Below are 21,875 nucleotides of genomic sequence, written 5' to 3' on the forward strand. Positions count from 1 at the left end.
AACAGAATTAGAAGACAATTTAGTAAATGCTTGCAAAGTGCCTCATCCAAAAAGCAAATGCTGTTCTCACTGCCTGATTGGACTACTGCAGTGTGCTCTGTCTGGGGCTGCCTTTAAAGAACATTCAAAAGTTGTAGATGGTGCAAAGTGCAGCAGTTCATATCCTTAGTGCTAAATGCCATCCACGCCTTATAGGGCTCTGAGCACATTGACAGCAGTAATATCTGAGTTAAATTTAAAGTGTGATTTTAACCTGTAAGGCTCTATATGGTACCAAAATATCTGCACAGCCACCTCCGTCAACTGGAATCCTTCCTTCCTAGAGAAGCAATTTGGGGAAACTTCATTAGGATTCTCCCACTACCAGGAGATTAGAGAAGGTGAAGATATAATAAGAAGAGTGTCCATAATAGCCTCCTTTTGGTGGAATAATTTCCTAGCAAAGATCAGGTTTGCTGTCATCCTTTTGGTTTTCAGAAGCAAGTTAAAATGCAATTTTTCTGGAGAGCCTTTTTGATTGCAAAGGGTAGTTGCCAAAGAAATGTTTATCTTCTCCACTTCTAAACAATTTTAGATACTTCTTGCGTTTGTTTTATCTTTGAATTGTTACGGATGTAACAATTTTTGAATTGTTAACTTTTTAACTTTAAAACTTTAACTTTAAAAAGTTAAAATCGTTTAACTTTTTGAAAAACTCCCAAGAGGAGCCTGATGATTGAAGTAGTTTAAAAATCAAATAATTACTTGGACTGAAGATTTCTTTTTCAGTTTAATCTCTTTGCCACTATGTTATCTGTTCTCAAATATCTGAAGTATCAGCTACATAAATACTGCATTGAAGAAATGTTTTAAGGGTGTTTTTTTTTTAATTTTTCTTAAAGGAAGTGCAGAGGCGGTTTCCTGATGGAGTTCCTTTGCTGGATCCTATTGATGACATGGGCATTAAAGAGCCAGGTCTGAAAAAAGTAATCCAAAAAATAGAAGCATTTGAACATAGGATGTATTCTCACCCGCTTCACAATGATTCTAATTTGGAAACTGTATACAAACTTTGTGAAAGGAAAACACAGGTAAGGAACAAACTTTAGGCAGGGAGGGATTGTAGGTCATTAAATAAAGTTTGCCTTCTTTAATGTAGAAGATCCAGGTTATATTTCTGATCTCTTCAAACCAGTAATAAAATCCTAAAAAAAGAATTCTGAGACACACAAGGAGCCAGTTTTTGTAGTTGTTAAGACACCAGTCCAGAAACCAGGAGACCATGAGTTCTAGGCCTGCCTTGGGTCCGAAGCCAGCTGGGTGATCTTGGGCCAGTCACTTTCTCTCTGCCCTAGGAATTAGGCAGTGGCAAACTTTCTCAAAACACTTACCAAGGAAAAATGCAAGGACTCAGTGACTTGAAGGCACAAAACCACAAAAATGGACAGACTTGAACATTGGGCACTATCTAACAAAATGAAATTCCACAGTGAAAAAAGTAAGGTTCTACATTTAGGGGAAAAAAACAAAATGCACAGGTACAGTTTATGTGGTACCTTGCTCAATAGTAGTAACTATGAGAGGGATCTTGGAGTCCTAGTGGACAACCATTTAGATATGAGCCAGCAATGTGCAGCAGCTGCCAAAAAAGCCAACACAGTTCTGGGCTGCATAAACAGAGGGATAGAATCAAGATCACGTAAAGTGTTAGTACCACTTTATAATGCCTTGGTAAGGCCGCACTTGGAATATTGCATTTAGTTTTGGTCGCCACGATGTAAAAAAGATCTGGAAACTCTATAAAGAGTGCAGAGAAGAGCAACAAAGATGATTAGGGGACTGGAGGCTAAAACATATGAAGAACGGTTGGAGGAACTGGGTATGTCTAGTTTAATGAAAAGAAGGACTAGGGGAGACCTGATAGCAGTGTTCCAATATCTCAAGGGTTGCCATAAAGAAGAGGGAGCCAAACTATTTTCCAAAGCACCTGAGGGTAGAATAAGAAGCAATGGGTAGAAATTAATAAGGAGAAAAGCAACTTAGAACTAAGGAGAAATTTCCTGACAGTTAGAACAATTAATCAGTGGAACAACTTGCCTCCAGAAGTTGTGAATGTTCCAGCACTGGAAGTTTTTAAGAAGATGTTGGATAACCATTTGTCTGAAGAGGTGTAGGGTTTCCTGCCTGGGCAGTGGGTTGGACTAGAAGACCTCCAAGGTCCCTTCCAACTCTGTTATTCTATTCTATTCTATTCTATAGGGAAATATTCTGACCTGATCAGAGATAGCTTCCGCCTCCACCCAAAAAAGCTCATAAGGGTATTTCCTACTGAAAAGTATTTTGATAATTAAAATTTCAGTACATTTTTTAAATAAATATAGTAGCCAATTAGAAAGTGATTTGAGATTTTTATTGGAAAAGCTACCTTCCTTTCCTAATACCTATAAACTGTCACTCTCCTGCATCTTGTAATGTTCATCAACTTAGGTGCTCTCTATAGTTGTGATCATCCACAGCCAATTTTCCTGAGGGAGAAAAAAAAATATTGGAAATTTCTGGCCTCTTAGTTAGGATTTTGCCTCACAGACAGATACATAACTGATGGAGTAAAAATGAAATGCTACTTTTGATATCTGTTTTGTGAGTTGGCAAGTGTGTATCTCGAGCCATTTTGGTATGATATCTCCTGACTGTCTGTAACAGACTGGTTTATTTTCTGACAATAAATCTTCCAAGCAATGACAAAGTCTGTCAGTCAGATACGTTTATTCAAATCCATTTTGGCCATATGATTCAACGAAACATTTGACTTCTGCTTTCTCATTTATAAAAAGGGATTACCCTGGGTTTGCAAGTGTTAATATGGCCTGTGATGATTGTGGAGACCAAAACGGCATTATAAAATTGTCTTAGTTTCTTATTTCTGGTAAAATGTCTGTGAATTTAGATTGCTGTAGACATAAAAGCAGCTAAACGGGAATTGAAAAAAGCAAGGACTGTTTTGCAAATGGATGAGCTCAAATGTCGTAAACGTGTTCTTAGAAGATTGGGCTTCGCAACCTCTTCGGATGTCATAGAGATGAAAGGACGAGTTGCTTGTGAAATCAGCAGGTAAGATGATGAGGTAAAAATATCAACAAATGGACAGTTGTGTTGTTCTGAAAGTATTTCTCTGTTTTGCCCTTGTGCTGGTTTTTTTATGTTAGTCAACTGTTTAGAGGAACCTCCTATTCATACAGATATATTTGATTTGTTAAATAATAGTGGAGTTCAAAAGGACTGCACAGTGAGTTCTGTGAGTACAATAGGGCTTTAACTTGTATTACTCAACTTGACTACATATCAGGGGTGAAATGCTCCTGGTTCGGACCGGATCGCCTGATCCGGTAGCAATGGAGGCGGGTGGTTCGGAGAACCGGTTGCAAAAAACCCTGTCCCCTCCCCCCCATTGCCCAGCTGAGCTGCGCAATCATCAGAGGCTTTTTTTTTTATTTTTAAAAGCATTTTTTCTATAACCTCTTCAGCCGAAGAGGTTATAGAAAAAATGTTTTTAAAAGGAAAAAAAGCCTCTGCCGATCAGGCAAGTCAGCTAGGATCGTCAGAGGCTTTTAAAAAAAAAGAAAAAGCTTCTGCCGATCAGGCAAGTCAGCTGGGATCGTCAGAGGCTTTAAAAGCATTTTTTACAACCTCTTCAGCCGAAGAGGTTGTAGAAAAATGGTTTTAAAAGTTAAAAAAAAAGTTGGCCATGCCCACTCAGTCATATTAACCCCCCCACACCAAGCCACGCCCACAGAACCAGTAATAACAAAATTTACATTTCACCACTGCTACATATCCTCTGTCCTCTGCCAATTGGCAAGCTGCATTTGAAACAATTTTCAAAAATGTTTTCCGATATGAAAGAGCAGAGCTCTTGTTCAAAGGCAGTCAGTCACAGGTTCTTCTGGGTATGCTGCGCATCAGAATTCCTAAGCTCATTTTAAACTTATTTTTTTACCCCTATCCCAAATGACCAAGTCATGGAGGTTCCACTGTTAAATTCCCATCTTAATTTATGCAGCAAATATTATAAATACAAATAATTCCCTAATATAAAATATTTTGAGTTGTGGGATATTCTGGGCATTACTGAATACAAGTTAATATAAGATTGGGGTAAAACAGGGCAAGGATGATTTCAATTATTCCAAGGAGGAAGTGTGAATTTATTAAATTTCTATACCCAAGTGACTCTGGGCAGTTTACAATAACTTGTTGAATTGCTGAAAATTGCCTCACCTCTTTCCACTAGTAGAAGCAATCCCTGGAAAAAGCTATTGCTGGGTGAATATGTAATGCTTCAGCAGTAGTAAGTGTTTAGAGTCAGCAGTTTCCCCAAAGCTTACTCAGCTATTAGTACACTAAGATTAGCTCTTATCTCCCTTATCTAAGCCAAGATTGTTTATTGTGTTTAGTCAAAACACATATGGATATTTTAACTAAATCGCCAACAAAACAAGTTCACTCTTCGTTTAAAAAACATTGTATCATTAACCCTTTTCTCCTGGATAAATTTCTTAGAGCTCTCATGTCTATGACATCTGAACTCTTAAATGTCCTTTTGCTCTATCTGTTTTGGGAGAAGGAGGGCAGAGTGACTTTTTAAATATTGATTTTAAACATATAAATTACTAATGCTGCCATTAATTGAATCTCTTCTAGTGCAGATGAGCTTTTGCTGACAGAAATGATGTTCAACGGGCTTTTCAATGATTTAACTGCAGAACAAGCGACTGCTTTATTAAGCTGCTTTGTATTTCAAGAAAATGTAAGTTATTTTTTCCACAGAAGTATCCATGCTAATGTATTACAACAAAACAAATAAAAAATGAAGGGGTTTGTGACACTTCTAAGACCAATCGTTTATTATATCTTAATAAACAGAGGAATTTTGGGACATGAAAATATGCTTAGAGTATTGATAGAGAAAATGAGGAGGAAATGAGCTTGAGTTTCCACACAAAGTAGCAATAGGGCGGTATGTGGGCTTCCTTCTCTGCCCTTATTATTCCTGCAGTTGGTTAAGCTTGTCCCCTTTGGGGAGTGATAGATAGGAAGAATTGCTTCAAGACTGCACAGAGATGTTTACAGAATTCATTGAGAATTCACTTAAAGGTGAACACATACGATGGCAGTAGTGTCTAAGGATGTTATGTGGGATTCTTTTGAACCTGTGGAGTTCAAAGAAATGGATTTTAGAGTATAAACTTAGCCATGTGCCATTGTTGAAGCTGCCAGAGAAAGAAATAATATACTGAATGATTAATGTGGTTTTAAGAGGCAGGTAGCACCAGCCATTTTGAAGGAGGCAGCTGTACACCTGATGAAGGAAACCTCCCTTGATTCAGATGTTCTAGGCAACTTCCAGTTGATCTCCATCGTTCTTTATAGAGTAGGTTACTAAAAAGATAGGAAATGGGTTCAGCTACTGAAGACTTTGAAAGAAAAGGTTATATCTAAATAAGCTGCAGTCCTACTCCAATCTTGCAGATGCAACTGAAATGTTATTTGTCATCCTGTAGATAACCCATGACAGTAATGTCATGATGATTGTGTTTTTTATTTTGCTTATGTGAATTTATTGTGTATTATTATTATTTGGTTTCATGTTATTTTTATGATGTATTTTTTTTATGAGCCACCCAGAATCTGCAATTGAACTTGCATTTGCCAAAGAAATGATCACAGGCACTTTCATGGCTCACTTCATCAGATGCATGGAGTAAATTCCTGAAGAGATTTCTTAAGTAAATACGGTGGTAGGGAGTGAAAGAAAAGGAAATGACGGGGGGGAGTGGGGGAGGCTGGCGAGAGTCTCTTCAGTTCTCCAAACAACCCTGGCCATTCCTCCTCCATAGGAAGAGAGGAAATTTGTAGATCTGACCACTTAATATATGTGGAAAGAATTCTGCAAGAAAAGTCAAGAGAATGAAATTAATTTCGATTAAAGACCGTATGTCAGATAAAGTTTATAACACAGTTGTAATAGCAATGTCAGCCTTTCCTTTTGTTCCAAAATGAGATGTAGTAAAACACTGGGAATAATATTTTACTGGGGGAAAAAATCCAGGAGGCTCATACAATATTCTGTGTTCAGTATTGGCAAAGAAGCTTTATAAAGATGTTAAAAGAGTGATGACCACAGTCTGTGAAGTGTTTTTGATTCCACTAAGATTTTGTATGGGGGTTACATGAATTTTAAATATGTAGAATATAGAGGAGTTGTTGATGTGTTTCTTTTTTTTTTTTTCCAGTCTAGTGAAATGCCCAAACTAACTGAACAGTTAGCAGGTCCTCTCCGACAAATGCAGGTAAATGTTTTTCAGTTCATTCTATGTGTAAGTTGATCTAACACAGGTAACTTTTGTTTAGAATAAAATGTACTACATAATTCAGATTGAAAGCTTAAATATAAATTGGCACATGTATTTTTCTAATGAGAAAAATGCATCTGTTTACTTTAGAAGCCTATATAATTTGTCTGCTTTACGGCTTCAATAATAATAAAAACTTTTGAAGTCCAATCTCTGTCTTAAAGTATGAACTTTTGATTTCACTTACCGTATTTTCCGGCGTATAAGACGACTGGGCGTATAAGACGACCCCCAACTTTTCCTGTTAAAATATAGGGTTTGGGCTATACTCGCCATATAAGACTGCCCCTCTTCCAATGCACACCAAATAAAAATTAAAAAACATCAACTGGCTCACCTACAATGTAAAAGCAGCTGTGCTAGACCCAAAATGGCCCCTGTAACAAGCAGGAACCTCACACAGCCACAAAAAGCCCCCCAAAAAAACTTTCACACTCTAAACACACACAACACAACACAACTGGCTCACCCACAATGTAAAAGCAGCTGTGCTAGACCCAAAATGGCCCCTGCAACAAGCAGGAACCTCACACAGCCACAAAAAGTCCAAAAAACCAACTTTCACACTTTACACACATAAAATTCCACATACAGCTTTGTGAGATTTTGTGTGTTTGTGTTGTTGGAGTGAAACACTACAGAAACACACTAAATCTCAGAAAGCTGCACAAATATTGTTTTATTTTATTTTATTTTTATTTTTATATGAAAGCTAAATTTAAAACTTCCTAAACTTTAAATGGCTAGGTCTAAAAAAGAACAACTAAAAAAACCCCAATTAACTATTTTTTTTAAAGATCCCAAAGGGGAAAAAAACTTACCCAATAGAACAGGGGTCTCCAACCTTGGCAACTTTAAGACTTGTAGACTTCAACTCCCAGAATTCCTCAGCGCTTTGCTGGCTGAGGAATTCTGGGAGTTGAAGTCCACAACTAACTCCTTGCTTGATTGCAGGCAGGGAGTTGCTTGCTTGCCTGAATAGATTCAGGCAAGCAAAGCAAGGCAAGCGTTGCGAGTAGCAGCTGAGGTAAGCAAGCTGGAGGGGGAAAACTTTTTCCCTTTTACATGGCTCTGGCCATCCCAGCTGAGTTGCAGGGAACTCAGCTGGGATCGTCAGAGCTGGGATCCTCAGAGTAAAAGGTAAAAAACTTTTTTCCTTTTACGTGGTTTCTTGCGATCCCAGCTGAGTTCCCTGCAACTCAGCTGGGATCGTCAGAGCTGGGATCCTCAGAGTAAAAGGTAAAAAACTTTTTTCCTTTTACGTGGTTTCTGGCGATCCCAGCTGAGTTGCAGGGAACTCAGCTGGGATCGCCAGAGCTGGGATCGCCAGAGCCATTTAAGGCTCGTCAGAGCCTTTCGGGCTGGTCTGCCTAGTTACAGGAGAACGACACCCGGCGTATAAGACAACCCCCGACTTTTGAGAAGATTTTCATGTGTTAAAAAGTCGTCTTATACGCCGGAAAATATGGTAATTGTAAATCTACCACAATGATTTAATATTGTTTTGTTGAATATGATTGGATAACATGGGTTGGAAGAGTTTTCCTCAGGAGTGCTCTACATTGGAAATGTTGAGAGCTGTCATAATATGGCTGTCATGGATTGGGTGGGATATATCTGGTTACATTCATTGGCAAGGATACCTTATGTTATGCCTCTCAATGTGTTCCTTGAATTCATTTTCATTTTATAAGAGTGTCTGAGATCCAGAAATATTTTTTAAGTTAAAGATAACGCTAGAAATTGGCATTTTACTTTAAAAATGTGGAGTAATGGCAGGAACAAGTATCTACAGTCTGATTGATGATTCAAGGAGTATCATTTGGAAATCCCAATTTTATCCTATTAATATGAGCTCTTCTTTAGCGTGTGCCAACGTACAGATTTTCTACTAGGAAGCAGAAGCCATTTTTAAACAAAGTAATTATATTCAAATAATTACTTTATTTAGAACATACAAGAAATTGGTAAGACATAAATTTTATCTCTTCTTCAAGAATAGAAACTAAACAATGACTGATATGTGTGCTTAAGGACAATTATTTTGGGGGTTGATTTGTTGCTTTAAATAAAATGGCTTTTCCTTTTTCAGGAATGTGCAAAAAGAATTGCCAAAGTTTCAGCAGAAGCTAAATTGGAAGTTGATGAGGAAAACTATCTCAGTTTGTTCAGACCAAACCTGATGGATGTGGTATACACATGGGCCAATGGAGCTACATTTGCTCATATCTGTAAAATGACAGATGTCTTTGAAGGTATGTGTGTTTATTTTGTTGCTGGAGTTAAAAATTAAAAGAATCAAATATCTTAGGTTGTAAGTAATTGTGGTTGTACTGTGTCTTTTTCACATTGGTAATTATTCATAAGAAAGGAAGAATGTCCAACAAAGGATAAAAGAACATGGCATTGTGTCCTAATAAATGATAAATTATTCTTGCCTTTTTTTCCCAGTTCCTTTAAGAGGGAGAAATTGGCTTTCACAAACATTGAAAAACACCAAATTAGTTTTTCTTTTCCCAATCCCATTACAAATTTTCATAGGTATTTTCTTTTTTTAAAACAAAAACTATGTATTATGACATTTGTACCTGAATACACCCAGCAAACCATAGTTTTTGGTAGGGGTAGAGGGGAGAATTGCCAATAATAGAGGAATCAAATAGAATGGTTGGAGTTGTAAAACTTTCAGAGCTTCCATTTAAATTTCTGCTTAAGGGTTTTGAATCAAAAGAGTTGTGAGAAATATGTGATGCTGCATGTACTGCATCCTTCATTCAACTTTAGAAGATTTTTACACTGGACTTAAGTGTATGTACTGTAGGGTAAATAGACAGTAGTAATATTTGGTTTAAAACATTTTTAAAATTGTTAATTAAATGGTCCCTGAAAAAGCAGAATGTAAATTGAATGAATAAACAAACTGCAGTATTGGCCATTTAGCTTTTAAAACCTTGTTTGGTGGTATAAAAACTAGATATTCTTTACTTTTCCCTTCCCAGGCATTAGCAAATATTGAACGTATTGTTTGCTGTGGCAACAGTTGCTTTGAAAGCAGTTGCAGCCAGAGTAAATGTCAAAGGGTTTCTTTGCAAAAATAACTGTGACATCCAAAGAGGCTTTGCAGGGTGATAAAACACAGGGGCGGACAAGTTCTATGTATTTGGTAAATGTGATTTAGAAATTAATTCTCTGACTGTGGATTGAAATTTGGTGTAACTGCACCAAAGAATTTCTTCCTTTCTTGTACATGTGCTTGTTCGAGGCCCACTTTTCCCAGGTTGACAGGTTGGTTTTTTTATATATATAGTGAATCTTTGCTTTACTCACAAACAAGAGTAGTTATAACATCTTAATTTTTGAGAATTAGAGTATTTTTTTAAAATACTAAAGGATCCCTAAGTTTCTGTAAATTCAAAAGATCTTGTGAACTGTTTAAATCATTATTCCAAGGAAAAAAATGTTTCTTATAATGAGATTGTTAGCATCTACACCCTTTATAAATCAGGAAGAAATGAGATTAGATATAAGTAAACCTTTCATTATGTCCATCTTCCGCCCACTACTATGCCATTTATTGAGAGACAAGAATCAGGGATGCCAGGGAAGTAAAATAAAAGAGGCCTGAAGTTACTTTTGTTAGGTATGCATTTTATTGATTGACTGAAGCAGGCAGGCAAGTTTGCATTTATAAACGCGATATAAAAGTGTCCTCTTTCATTCCCCATGCAGTAAAAGATTTTCCAGTAAGCAAATGGTTGATTTTTAAATGGGAGACCAGAGTTGCACAATGAGCTAGTTTTTTTGTGGCTTAACACTGGGCAGGGTGGGATGAATAAATTCAGTTAAGCTGCCCACAATAGCAATATCCACTGCTAAGGTAGAAAATTACGTAAAATATAAGACAAGGCACTGACAATAGCAGCATAACTTTTTTGTGTGTGTTAACTCCATGTAAATTGCAAATATTTATTTCCATATATCAGATAAGCAAACAAAAATGCTTCCAAAAGTGAGCAGTAATACTGAAAGGCACTTTTCTCTGTCACAGCAAAGTACATTGAAGTAAAGTTTTAGTGACATACTGTCAATTTGGAGAGAAGGTGGGAAAATACAAGCGGCGGGTTCAGTGAGCACATGCTCACTGAGTATCTTGGCAAATGGAATTTATTTGTTGCCTAATTTGATGTAACACTTTTTCTATGATATGACCACAAGGAAGGTTCCTTAGATGTTAATATATTTTTTTATATCCCTTCATTTTTATATCCTTTGATAAAAAAGATATTCTTTCTCAAAATAGGTTTGTTTAAATTGCAGGTTAGTGTTCCAAGCTCTTGTGGCTCAGTTTTATTTCCTTTTGATAGCAGACTCCAGATGACTTTTTAAAAGAGTTGCTAGATTTGCAATAAGGCAATCAAATTTAATCTTTCAAATCGATGAAATTGTTCATTATATGGGCCTCCTTTCTTCAAATTGTCATCAATAGCAAAATATCTATTCCCTGCCTTAGTCTATACTCCCTAGGCAACTTTTCCAACTCTAATATTCATTCACATGTTTCTCAGAATGTTTGAAACAAGACCACCATTCATAGGTGTCTTTGCAGAATATGAAAATATACAGGAAGGAGGATAGGTAGGTTCTGGGTTCTTTGTTTTAAATAACCTGCATTCACAATAAATCTCTAGCATATGCTGAAGCTAAGATATAATACATGAAGTCTTGTATTTCCTTCCTGAAGCACAGAGTGAGAGAGGGAGGGATGTTTTAGAATACCCCAAAGACCACAAAGTAGCCCCCATGTTAAACATAAATTTCAGGGATGGGTAGCCAGAGCCCGTCCTACATAAAAGAAATAATCTGTGGATTTCAGAGCCATTTTTAAACTTTTTGTTATGTTCTTTTTGCTTCGGAAGAAGAGAATTGAATTGAATTGAGTTTGTTTTTACATACAGCTCCACCAAAAAACCCCATAGTAGAGGCAACAGTCCTACTTCATAGAAACAGCTTGTTTCTTTGTAGAAAATGACTGCTTTAACATGAATATCTATCTACCGATTTCTTATCTATGTACATTTCCTCAGGTAGCATAATTCGATGTATGAGAAGGCTAGAAGAATTGCTTAGACAGATGTGCCAAGCAGCAAAGGCTATTGGAAATACAGAACTGGAAAACAAATTTGCAGAAGGTTTGTATGTACAATATTATATAAATACGTGCATCTTAAAATGTAGAATATATTTACAAGCAGTTTAAAATTGCTTGGCCACAAACCAAAGTATTCAATTTGAACTGAACATGCCTGTTATAATCTGCTTGTTGTGGAGTTTTTTTTTTGGGGGGGGGGGTTACCTAGGAGTCTTCTAATGTTTTCCAACAGTCAAAATAGCTGTACAATATCTTGAAAATTCAGCACTGGATTTTAGTTTCATTTTACTATATCTTATTAGCATGATGAGCAAGTAGTATCTGCTACAACTATGCCATTAACATTGGATATATTCTTGTCTTTTTTATTCTCAACAGGAATTACAAAAATCAAGAGAGACATTGTGTTTGCTGCAAGTCTTTATCTATAAGAAGAATGTGTGGTGTCTGAACAGCCTTCATTCTGCAGCAGTTACTCCAAGAAAGAGTCACTAAAATGACCAGTGCTTCCTCTTCCCAAGCAAGACAGATTCTTATTTTGAACATATTCCATTGCTGTTTGTAATAAGTATTATACATTATTTTAATTAAAAAAAATAGTCAGGATATTGTGTTTATAAAGCATAAGCTTGAACCAATAGAAATTTGAGGTTTTTAGATACATTGTTGTTAACTATATACATGTAAAGTGAGCACTTAAGAGGTATAGCAGCAGCAGTCCCTTCAAAAGGCATTTATTTGTTTTTTACATAGACCAGAAATATTTGTGAAATTTTCCTTTTAAATAGCAGGAGATTCCACAGGATAATAGCTCTTGCACATATCATGGCTGGTGATTACTGCCATAGTGATTTCCATTGGTAGGCGTCTCATGTAGAGTTGTATGTGAATCTTCTTCCTCCTTCTGTTTAAATGTACGGCCTCTGTCCTTGAAGAAATCTGAGACATACACAGCCTGTAGGGACACAGTTGGTATTACACATCAGCAGATAGAACAGCACTTACATTATTGTTACTGTCCTTCTGTGCACATCAGCCACTGGTACACTCAAACTGAACGACTTTCTCTAGAAGTGGTGGCTGACGCTCAACAATCGATTTACAGAGCAGGTGGGGGGGGGAACCAATATGTGGAATAGTGAAATGTGGTAAAAGGCTGCCACAATACTGGAGAATAGTATTGGCAAATGCAAAACTTCATGTGATCTTCTCCCCATTGCAGTGAACCTATGACACACAAAACTGGTGGTTTAAATATATGAAAGCCCCTTCGCGATTTATTTCAGGAAAAAAAAAAAATCCAGAAAGGTTTAAGTCAAATTAGCTTATTTGAAAATAGAATTGATCAAATGGTAAGAAAAAAATTGTTACAGACTTACGATAAGGGTTGCTACTAGTGCTCCCTGGATGAGTCCAGTCAATACGTCGCTCCAGTGATGTTTGTAATCAGAAACCCGGGAGAGGCCCACGTAAATGGATGAAGCAACAAGTCCAAACTGGATTGTAGGACGCAAAAGTCTTGCCCAGTCATTTTTCATTCTGGCCTGAAGATAAAGCTAAAACCAAAAAGGCACACTCTCAGCAAGAGAACAGAAGATCTGTTAAATATTTAAAAGTTAAATATTTTTGTGTAGAACATACAATCACCTAATGGATAGTAATGGATAATAGTATCACCATTGCAGAAGGTGGGTAGATCACTTTGCTAAGATAGGCATAAAGACAACTTGAGTGCTGTTTCTTCATATTCAGTATTGTACTTAACATTTTTACAGACATCCTTTCTATCAGCCTGTATATATGTATAAAGTGTTGCCCGTTTTTAAATTCAAAGTGGTACAGTGTTCAATAATAAGTTATAGATGTTATTATGGTTGTCTTTTCTGAATAAGGAGATAGTCAATGTCACAATCATTTCTTTGACAGTCACTGTGAAAAAACATTTCCTTACAAGTATTCTGAGGTGTCTAAAAGTTCTTAGAATATGGCAATATTAATCACAAAACAGTATCAGTAATGACCAGAACCAGATGTAGCATTTTCTGAAGGAGCTTCCACTTGTCTTCAGAATAGTCACATAACTGCTCCTTCCCAAGCAATATTTGCTTAGAACTGACCCTAGTTCCTTAATATCCATAAGGGAGGAGCACTAAGATGTTGGCAAGTAATTCATCCTCATATACTATAACTATTCAACAAATAATTATATGGTGTCCTGGGCATGAAAAATACTAACAGAAGCAAATTGTTGTGTAGTCACACATGCTATGAACACAAGCAAGTCGCATGTGTGCTTCCAAAGATAAACATGAAAAGCTACTTGCCTGCTAGAAACATTAGATCTATCTGAATGAATGCACATATGCAGACTTAGGTTTCTGAAACTAGTGATTACATCACCCTTTTGGTACTCATCTGTGTCATTCTGCTATAAAAAGACTAAAGTTTAATGCTATATGGAGCAATTTTTAAATAACCAGGTAAGTTTTTCGTAGATTCAAGCTGTACTTGGTCTGATTTTCTTAAATATTTGTAAATTTAAGTTTTAAGACATTCTACAGGCATATTCTTCGAAGATGAATGCAAGAGTTTTGACACGAAGGCAGGTATGAAGTTCAACATAGTAAAATTGCATAGTAGTGTTCCAAGCCAAACAGTTTTCTCTAGACCTTTTTTGTGACTGTGACCGTTACACTAATGTAAAGCATTTATTTCAAGTGAGAATTAGAGCCAGGAGTTATTCTGGTGGTCTAAAAAAAGCAAGCTGGCATTCATCCTTTTTTCCAGTTTAGGAATTCCACTGAAGACATTGAAAAATGCTTTACTTGGCTAATATGGTTTCTACACACAAGCAATTGCTGTAGTTGGCAGAGCGACATTACACATGTAGGAGGGAAGGTGGTATATGTGGTTATGAGTGGGAGAAAAGGTGGAACCTTAAGACAGTCGTTTAGAAACTTGTGGTTTGAACACAAAACGGGTTGAGTGCCTAGGAGCTAGGTGGTAGCTGGTAGGATTTCATCCGACTTGCCAATATGTCAAAATTGAATGAATGATTAAAATGTGGTGTTTGAACCTCCCTGAAGTAGAAATGGTTTCATAAAGCAGGACTCTGAACAACTGAGATGGCAAAACAGGAAACGTGGCTTTAATGTTTATTCATGGATTTTATTTCCATACGTTAGGGGCACTAAGTTGCTCAGTGTTTTCTACAGGCAGAAATAAAGAAACAACATTTGCTGCACTGTCTCTCTTCTTCAGATGTTAAAAGAATGTGATTAATGAGGAAATAAAATAAATAAAATACATTTATGACTGAGGCAAATTAAGTAATATGGGATACTTCTAAGGTTGGAAGGGGTTGGGGTTGATTGGATTTTTCAGGGCATATCACTTTCTGGGACTTTATATCATAAAAGCCCTGAAGGCTGAGAGTAGCAGGAGGTAGGATGACCGTAGAGTTCCTCTGAGATCAGATCTCTATATTGAGGGAAATGCAAAATATTTTTATTCTCTATTCTAAAATCTATATGCCATTCATGCCCATTTGTAGATTATAAACTTTACAAACTCATCCTAAAGCTTCAAAAAGTCTTTTTTTAACATTTACACAAGATACAAGATATATTAAAACTGAAAAGATTCTGTAATCTTTTGTTTCCTTTTATCTGCACAAGTAATTTGCAATCTCATTCATGTTATCACCAAGTTCCACCAGCTTTCAGAAGCTGTTAATTGGATTCCATTAGGCTTTTCAAGGTGGAGATTACTGCAAGCATTAGGTAGCTAATGATTTAATACATTAGAATCTTTTTAAATTGGAGTGACATATAAATTGTATAAATAATACCCAGGTGAACCAAGAATTGTATTTCAGTTTGTTCAGCAATTGGGATGTTTCCAATGGATTTTTCATGAATATTGCGCAAGCTTTTGGATTGCTGCCAATTGCAGGGAGTACGAGGGGTTAAGTGGTTACAGCAGAGTGGGAGTTTGAAAGATGCTGGTTGTGGAGACATCAGTGCCAAGGCATTTCTAAGCTTGCTGGCCCTGAGCAAAAGGATGGAGACAAATGACTTGTTTATAAATTTACAACAGAGCAATTTCTCTACCCGATTCCAAAGGTGGTAATTTATATTGTATTTAATTATATTACATGATGTTGTATTTACAGGCTACATTTAAAAGTTTTTATTAATTCAAAATGACCTCCCCGTAGGTCATGACCATCCACAGGTTACATCGAGATATGTTTAGATAAGGTAGGTGACCTTTCACCCATAATTAAACATACGGTTTTTGCTACAAATCTACTAAGTATACTATTCCTGGCTTTTGGTCAAAGACTTTTTTTCATTGGAAGTTGAAATGCAACCCTCATTCCACTACCTTCCTTTTTCAAAAAGTACCATGGATCCATTTAATATGTTTCCAAGAAGAGAAACATTTGCTTTCTAAGGCTATAAACATCACAGCCAGCAAACTTAAAAGGGGTTTTGGAACCACCATTAAATAGTTGTAGAAAATCTGACAAAAAAAAAAAAGAGTAATATGTAATTACTTCTAGTCATTTTCTCCAGTTCTTTGTTCATAGACTGCCAAATCCTCTGGATGTAAATACAGAGCTGCCTCAACAGGACACAGATTTTTTGGGGTGGGGGAGGGAGATTCTTCTTAGTGCCTGGTTATGATGTGCTCCACCACAGCAAAATTTTCCACTACAATGCTGTTCTTGCTATATGTCTCCATGCAATTAAACTCTGCAATGAGATCTCTTCTCACACAATCTTAACAGCTTATAAAATGCAAGCCATACATTTTTAATATCTACAAAGAACTACTGAACGAAAGAATAGAGGAGGAGGTGTATGTTTACAGGAATCAGACTTCAAAGGCTGTGAGATAATCAGATAATTTTTAAGCCTTAAACTCTGTATTGTGGCTTCAGCCTCTTTTTTGTCATATACACTAAATGTAAGTCAGATGCTTGCAGATCATATTTAAAGCCAAGGCCATTGAAAGCAAGGGATTTTAACTCGAGTGATCATCTAATTCATAGCGCTATCTTGAAGAGGGACATATACAATGAATACTTCTGCTGAATACAATCCCTGCTGAAATAGAGGGATGGTGCAGTTATATATGATGCTAAAGATCTCTGTCTGTAAAGAGATACTGAGGCAGCATAACAGATTATTATCACCAAGGGAAGCCATTGAATGAAGTGGGGCCAGGTGTCATTTTAAAGTCACCTAAAAGGGCACGTTGAATCCTAGTCCTGGTTTTTCTTTACAGGGCTAAATTCTGTTCATCTGATGAACAGATCCTCAATGGAATGAAGGCAGCAGAGGGAAAAAGGATCCAAGCACTTGGTCTGGACAAGGAAAATTTAGATACCTGAACCAGTTCATATAAGATCACCAATTCCTTCTTTAAATGTCTTCAGGTTTCTTTTCTGTTCTTGACATGCAGAGACAGACCCTTTTATTTCTATAGACTCATGAGTGGACATTGTTGAATGTGTTCAAATCTCACACCCTATTCTTCGAAAATAGTTAAACATTTGGAGGTAGCACCAAAAAAGGATCAACTGATTTGGTCAACAAACATGAAGAGGTTGTACTTTGGTCCAAATGTAGGCATAGGATTGAACTAACTCCACCTTAAAATTTTCTTTAGAAGATTTTTAAAGTTTTTTGATGGAGACTTAAATCCAGTCAGCTAACCCATTTTGCAGAGCTAGTCTGCCAAGCAAAAGAGATGAGGCTGAAAAAAGCCTCTCCACTGCTAAGACTGCCAGAGTCTGCACAGAACATACCTCTAAAACTCAGCCTATAGTGGACAAAGCATACCTGCTGCTTTTGCCTTAGCCAATAGGCCCTCCTGCCACAGGCTCTCCTAGGATACTAGATACTAGGGATAGCATTTAAATATGGTACTTTGCTACACATGGAAATTTGCAAGCCTCAGCTGCTTCAAAAACTGTTCCCCACCGATTCTAAAAAGATGCACATGCACAGCTATGTAGATTAACATTAGAACCTGATTTTGAAATTTTTTGATCCCTCTACAGCTCCAGATGAGTCTCTACCTTCATTTCACACTGTCAAATTATGCAATCTGTTATGGCAATCATGCCAACTGCCCTTGGTAGGATGCAAGTAGTATTCTGCCTGGGTTTTTTTGTTTTTTCTTTTACTCTTTTGTTCTCTGCCTGATCTATGAAGAGGGCCAGTGATGTAATTAGCCTTTAGCAGTAGTCTCCTGATGCAAAGGGTCATGTGACAATACAAACATCTTGTCTGTAGTAGGTGGGGTTCCACTCTTTACCAAACCAGCAAACTTTTGATTTAGTCAGTATGCCAAAACCACTAGTAAGGGAGGTTCTTACTGAGACAGGCAAGTTGTAAGAATACAGGGCCTGTAAGAATTCAGGAAATAGGAAATTTCTACAGTGTGCATGGTAAAAGACATAGTTAGGGTGGGTCCTCATGACAGAACACTTGGCAGATATATGCAAACATTTTAGACAAGATGAGAAATCCATGGGAGAACTCTAGAATTTTTGAGAGCCCCAAAAATTGTCAGTTATGTAAGCTGCCTTTGAAGAGTGACAAAAAGTGTTTTCCAATATTTTAGCTCATACACCAGTCGCAGTTCTTCTAATTGGCTTGACCAATATGTTGCAATATGTTGCATGTCTGATACAGCATAATTGTGCCCTATTTTTAGAGTCCACAAAATGGTCATCTATTACTTGATCAGTTAGCAGTTGAGGTTCTCCTAATGTGGATGAAAACCAAAGAGGCATTCTGTGAGTCTGAGTTAATGGTAACATATCATCCACTCAGCCCTTAAAAAGAAAATACTAGTCGGGACTCATTGTGTCCTTAATCTGTCATAAATGTACTGAATGATCCCCTGAAGTGGCTTTACATTGGTATTTTTAATTATTAACAGTAAGAAAACTCTCATCAAACAACATTTTATCCAGAGATGTGGAGGAGAATTTCTTCCATTGTGTTTTTTGGGTCACAAAGCCCTTTAAAGAGGGAGGAGTATTGTACAGAGATCAGTTTAGCTGACAACTTCACAGTAGGTCATCTCTTCAAAAGTTCAAGAGAAAAGAAGTTAACAGCATATGCTATTCATAAAAAGGAAGATATGATAAAATGGACTTTTAAAGCATTGTGGGAAAACCCCACAAACTATTTTATAACAAAAAGCAGAGTTACTTAGCAAAACATTCACTTAGTTATCATTGAAGCCTATCAAGATGACAAGCATACCAACTTGTGAGGCTATCTGAGATTGCTTTGAGGTCAGGCTCCTCTGTGCTGTGAGCACCACCATTCTTGCTCTACTTGGGGTACAGCGGTCAAGGAGGTAACAGAAGACTAGATCTGTTTATTGTCTCCTTGGAAGAGGAATTGTGCCATCTTCCTTGAAGGAAGCCATGATATGCATCCTTCTCAATGAGCGGCTCTTTGACCCTGCTGTTCTGAGAAATAGTAACTTGTAGCCAACCTCCCATTTCAAGGAAAGATTGTTTAGAAGTTGGTGTGGAACATTTTATATACCTGAGTTTCTTCATTGAGGATGGATGTGAGTATAAAATAAAACAGCACACGGCCAGATATATACAGAGTTTTCTCAAGTATTTTTCCAAGGAAACCCTATCTTAAATACAAAGGCCCAAAAGTTAAATCTGTAACACTGACACATATGCCATATGTTTGTCATAGCTTTATACCAATAATTAGACAGAATATATCCACAGAGACAATGAATTCGATATGTTTTAAGCCTGTGGTGATAGTTGTAAATGGTCACTGCACATGTTCCAAGCATGTGTATACAGCTAACACATGTCTGCTAAGGAATAATCATTGCCCCACAGAGATTACAGAAGAGATAAACATCTCCCTTTCACTAAGGGCCAAAAAGACATGGACATGACCGTGTCTCTAGTTTACCCCTCCTCCCATGCACTTAAAAGCAGTTGGACTCAATTTTCTTCTTCAAGACAGCAGCAGTTGGGGAAGGGGCTTTTGTTCTTGCCTTGCAACGCACACCCCTCCCAAAAAACACAGCTAAAACTCTTCCCCCACAATTTGCTAAAAACACTCTTTCATATGATCACCACTACAAGGCAGCAACAGATAGACGTTTGCTGCTGATCATTGAGAATATCACGGCCCAATGCTGGTGGCCCTATATCTTTCGAAACCAAAATCCGTGGGGAGCAGAGAAGGGCATACACTCCTTTTACATGCCCACCCCTTTTCTTTAAACTGGGGAAACTTAAGACTTTTAACAGCTACTTTATAATCAGAAAAGAATGATGACTTTTTTGATGACTCTCAAAACTTTGGGTTGAGACCAAGCCCTGGCAGATTGTTCAGTCTCTCAACCCAAAATATATTAACCACTAAAGTGGTTAATACAGTAATAAAGGAGTAAAAGTAAAAAAGGTAAAAAACGACAACCAAACGTAAAACATAAGATAAAAGAATAATACAAATAATATTGATACTACTGTTACCGCTGTAAGCTATGTCTCTAGGACCAAAAGAAGTATTATTGTCTTAAACTAAGGCATAAAGCTAAAAATTTAAAATAGATATAGGTTAAAATAAAATAGAATAAAGTGTCATGCTGTATATAAATGTACTTAGTAATGATCAAAAGCTAAGCACTGTTTTCGGCCATGACAGCTTCCTGCAACCCTCTGCCAGTGGCCCCCGAGCTCCGTTTTCGCTGGCAGAGGGTTGCAGGAGGCCGTAGCAGCCAAAAACGGAGCTCAGGAGCCCATTTTTGCTGGCAAAGCACTTGGACCTCCACTGGTATCCCTGACATAGTGACATTGAGCTAGCCATGCCTACCATGACCACACCTACCCCGGCACACCAACGCAAACACAACCCTGATGTGGCCCTCAATGAAATCAAGTTTGACACTTGCCTTAAATCAAGGAATGTTAACTTTTGGATGTTATATGAATTATATGCCTAACTTTCAAATCCCTGCCAATTGTTAGGACTAAATTTATCTGCTCTGCCGAATAATTTCCTTGGCTTCCATGGGCTAAGAAGAATGGCATTCCCTTAACAGACTCATTTAAAGTTTCCTTCAGGCTAAGTCAAGGACTGTTACTGCTGAGAAGAGTCCATAAAAGGTAAACACTGCAAGTTGAATATGGTGCCTAGGGACTGCATCCATGCAGCCTTCCTGACAGTCATATGAACTTAATTGTCACTGCCTTCTTATGGCCTTTTAAAATTGTTATTTCTCAATTTATGTTAGAGGTCTAAAATTCCCAAGCAGTCCCCATTCCAGCTGACACTGCTTAGCATATGCGGTTGGTGTAGTTGGTGAAGTCTGGCTTGTTAGTGTCATCTACTAAGACTACAGCAGTAAAATGGGAACAAAAAGTAACTCAGAGTTCTTGAATTTAAAATAAATACATAAACCATGTATCTGTGAAACAAACAAGTGTTTCAGGTAGACTTTGACTTATAACCATTTGTTTAACAACTATTTGAAGATACGACAGCCCTGAAAGAAGTATCTTATGACCAGGCCTCACACTTTAGACCATTGCAGCATTCCACTGGTCACATGATCAAAATTTGGGCATTTGGCAACTGGCATGCATTTACTACAACTGCAGTGTCCCAAGTAACATGATTGTCATTTGTGACTTCCCAGTGGGCTTCCAACAAGCAAAGTCAATGTGGGAAACCAGAAATCCACTTAACAACCATGACAAAAAGATCATAAAATCAGGTGCAACTCATCTAATAATCACATTGCTGTACAGTTCCTGTCCCAATTGTGGTTCTAAGTTGAGAACTCTCTGTTAACATTGCTGAAAAGAAACAGCAATACTACGTCCAATGAATTTGGATAATTTCTGAATTTATGTGAATTACAACATGGATTTCATTTTATAAGAAGTAAAAGATAACATTCCTTTGAGTCCAGCTTGATTCCTGTTGATTTCATGGACACAGCCATGGGGTTTTCTTTGCAACTATACAGCAGTGCTTAGTCAATGTCTTTTTCTGGGCCTTTTCCTCCCTACTGCACAGTCTACTCTCCTAGGATTTCTTGGAAGTCTTCTATTCAAAGATTAAGCAGATCTCACCATACTTAATTTCTGAGCCCAAGGGCTGAAATGCAGTAACAGACCTCTGCAAGATGGCTTTATTTCCTGTGGCTGCATCTCTACGGCCTTCTTAAGAGCCATATGGAAGCAATTTGCCATTGCTTTCTTCCCAATCTAGCCTGCAACCCTGGAATTTCCTAAAGGTCTCATAAGTATTAACCAA

The 21,875-nt window shown here is 37.3% G+C and overlaps 2 protein-coding genes across 5 annotated transcripts in view; one reads left to right on the forward strand and one right to left on the reverse strand.

Annotated features, from left to right (window-relative positions):
- MTREX (Mtr4 exosome RNA helicase) overlaps nt 1-12,145 on the forward strand; it is a 44,457-nt gene extending 32,312 nt beyond the window's left edge. The window contains exons 21-27 of one of the 2 annotated variants that reach the window (XM_034440878.2): nt 882-1,070; nt 2,927-3,090; nt 4,681-4,786; nt 6,273-6,329; nt 8,485-8,647; nt 11,477-11,581; nt 11,920-12,145. In XM_034440878.2, the coding sequence (XP_034296769.1) occupies nt 882-1,070; nt 2,927-3,090; nt 4,681-4,786; nt 6,273-6,329; nt 8,485-8,647; nt 11,477-11,581; nt 11,920-11,972 (837 nt within the window). In that variant the 3' untranslated portion in view covers nt 11,973-12,145. Of the gene's footprint in view, nt 1-881; nt 1,071-2,926; nt 3,091-4,680; nt 4,787-6,272; nt 6,330-8,484; nt 8,648-11,476; nt 11,650-11,919 lie in introns of those variants that run through there. The other variant, XM_087885670.1, reaches the window with a different exon arrangement.
- Nucleotides 10,024-21,875, reverse strand: part of PLPP1 (phospholipid phosphatase 1) — an 81,157-nt gene continuing 69,305 nt past the window's right edge. For all 3 annotated transcript variants that reach the window (XM_034440881.3, XM_034440880.3, XM_034440882.3), the window contains exons 5-6: nt 12,921-13,097; nt 10,024-12,496 (exon numbers count right to left, since the gene is read on the reverse strand). In XM_034440881.3, the coding sequence (XP_034296772.2) occupies nt 12,365-12,496; nt 12,921-13,097 (309 nt within the window). In that variant the 3' untranslated portion in view covers nt 10,024-12,364. The remainder of the gene's footprint in view (nt 12,497-12,920; nt 13,098-21,875) is intronic.

Source organism: Pantherophis guttatus, chromosome 2 (genome assembly GCF_059756535.1).
Source record: "Pantherophis guttatus breed Tessera chromosome 2, ASM5975653v1, whole genome shotgun sequence".
NCBI lineage: Eukaryota > Metazoa > Chordata > Lepidosauria > Squamata > Colubridae > Pantherophis > Pantherophis guttatus.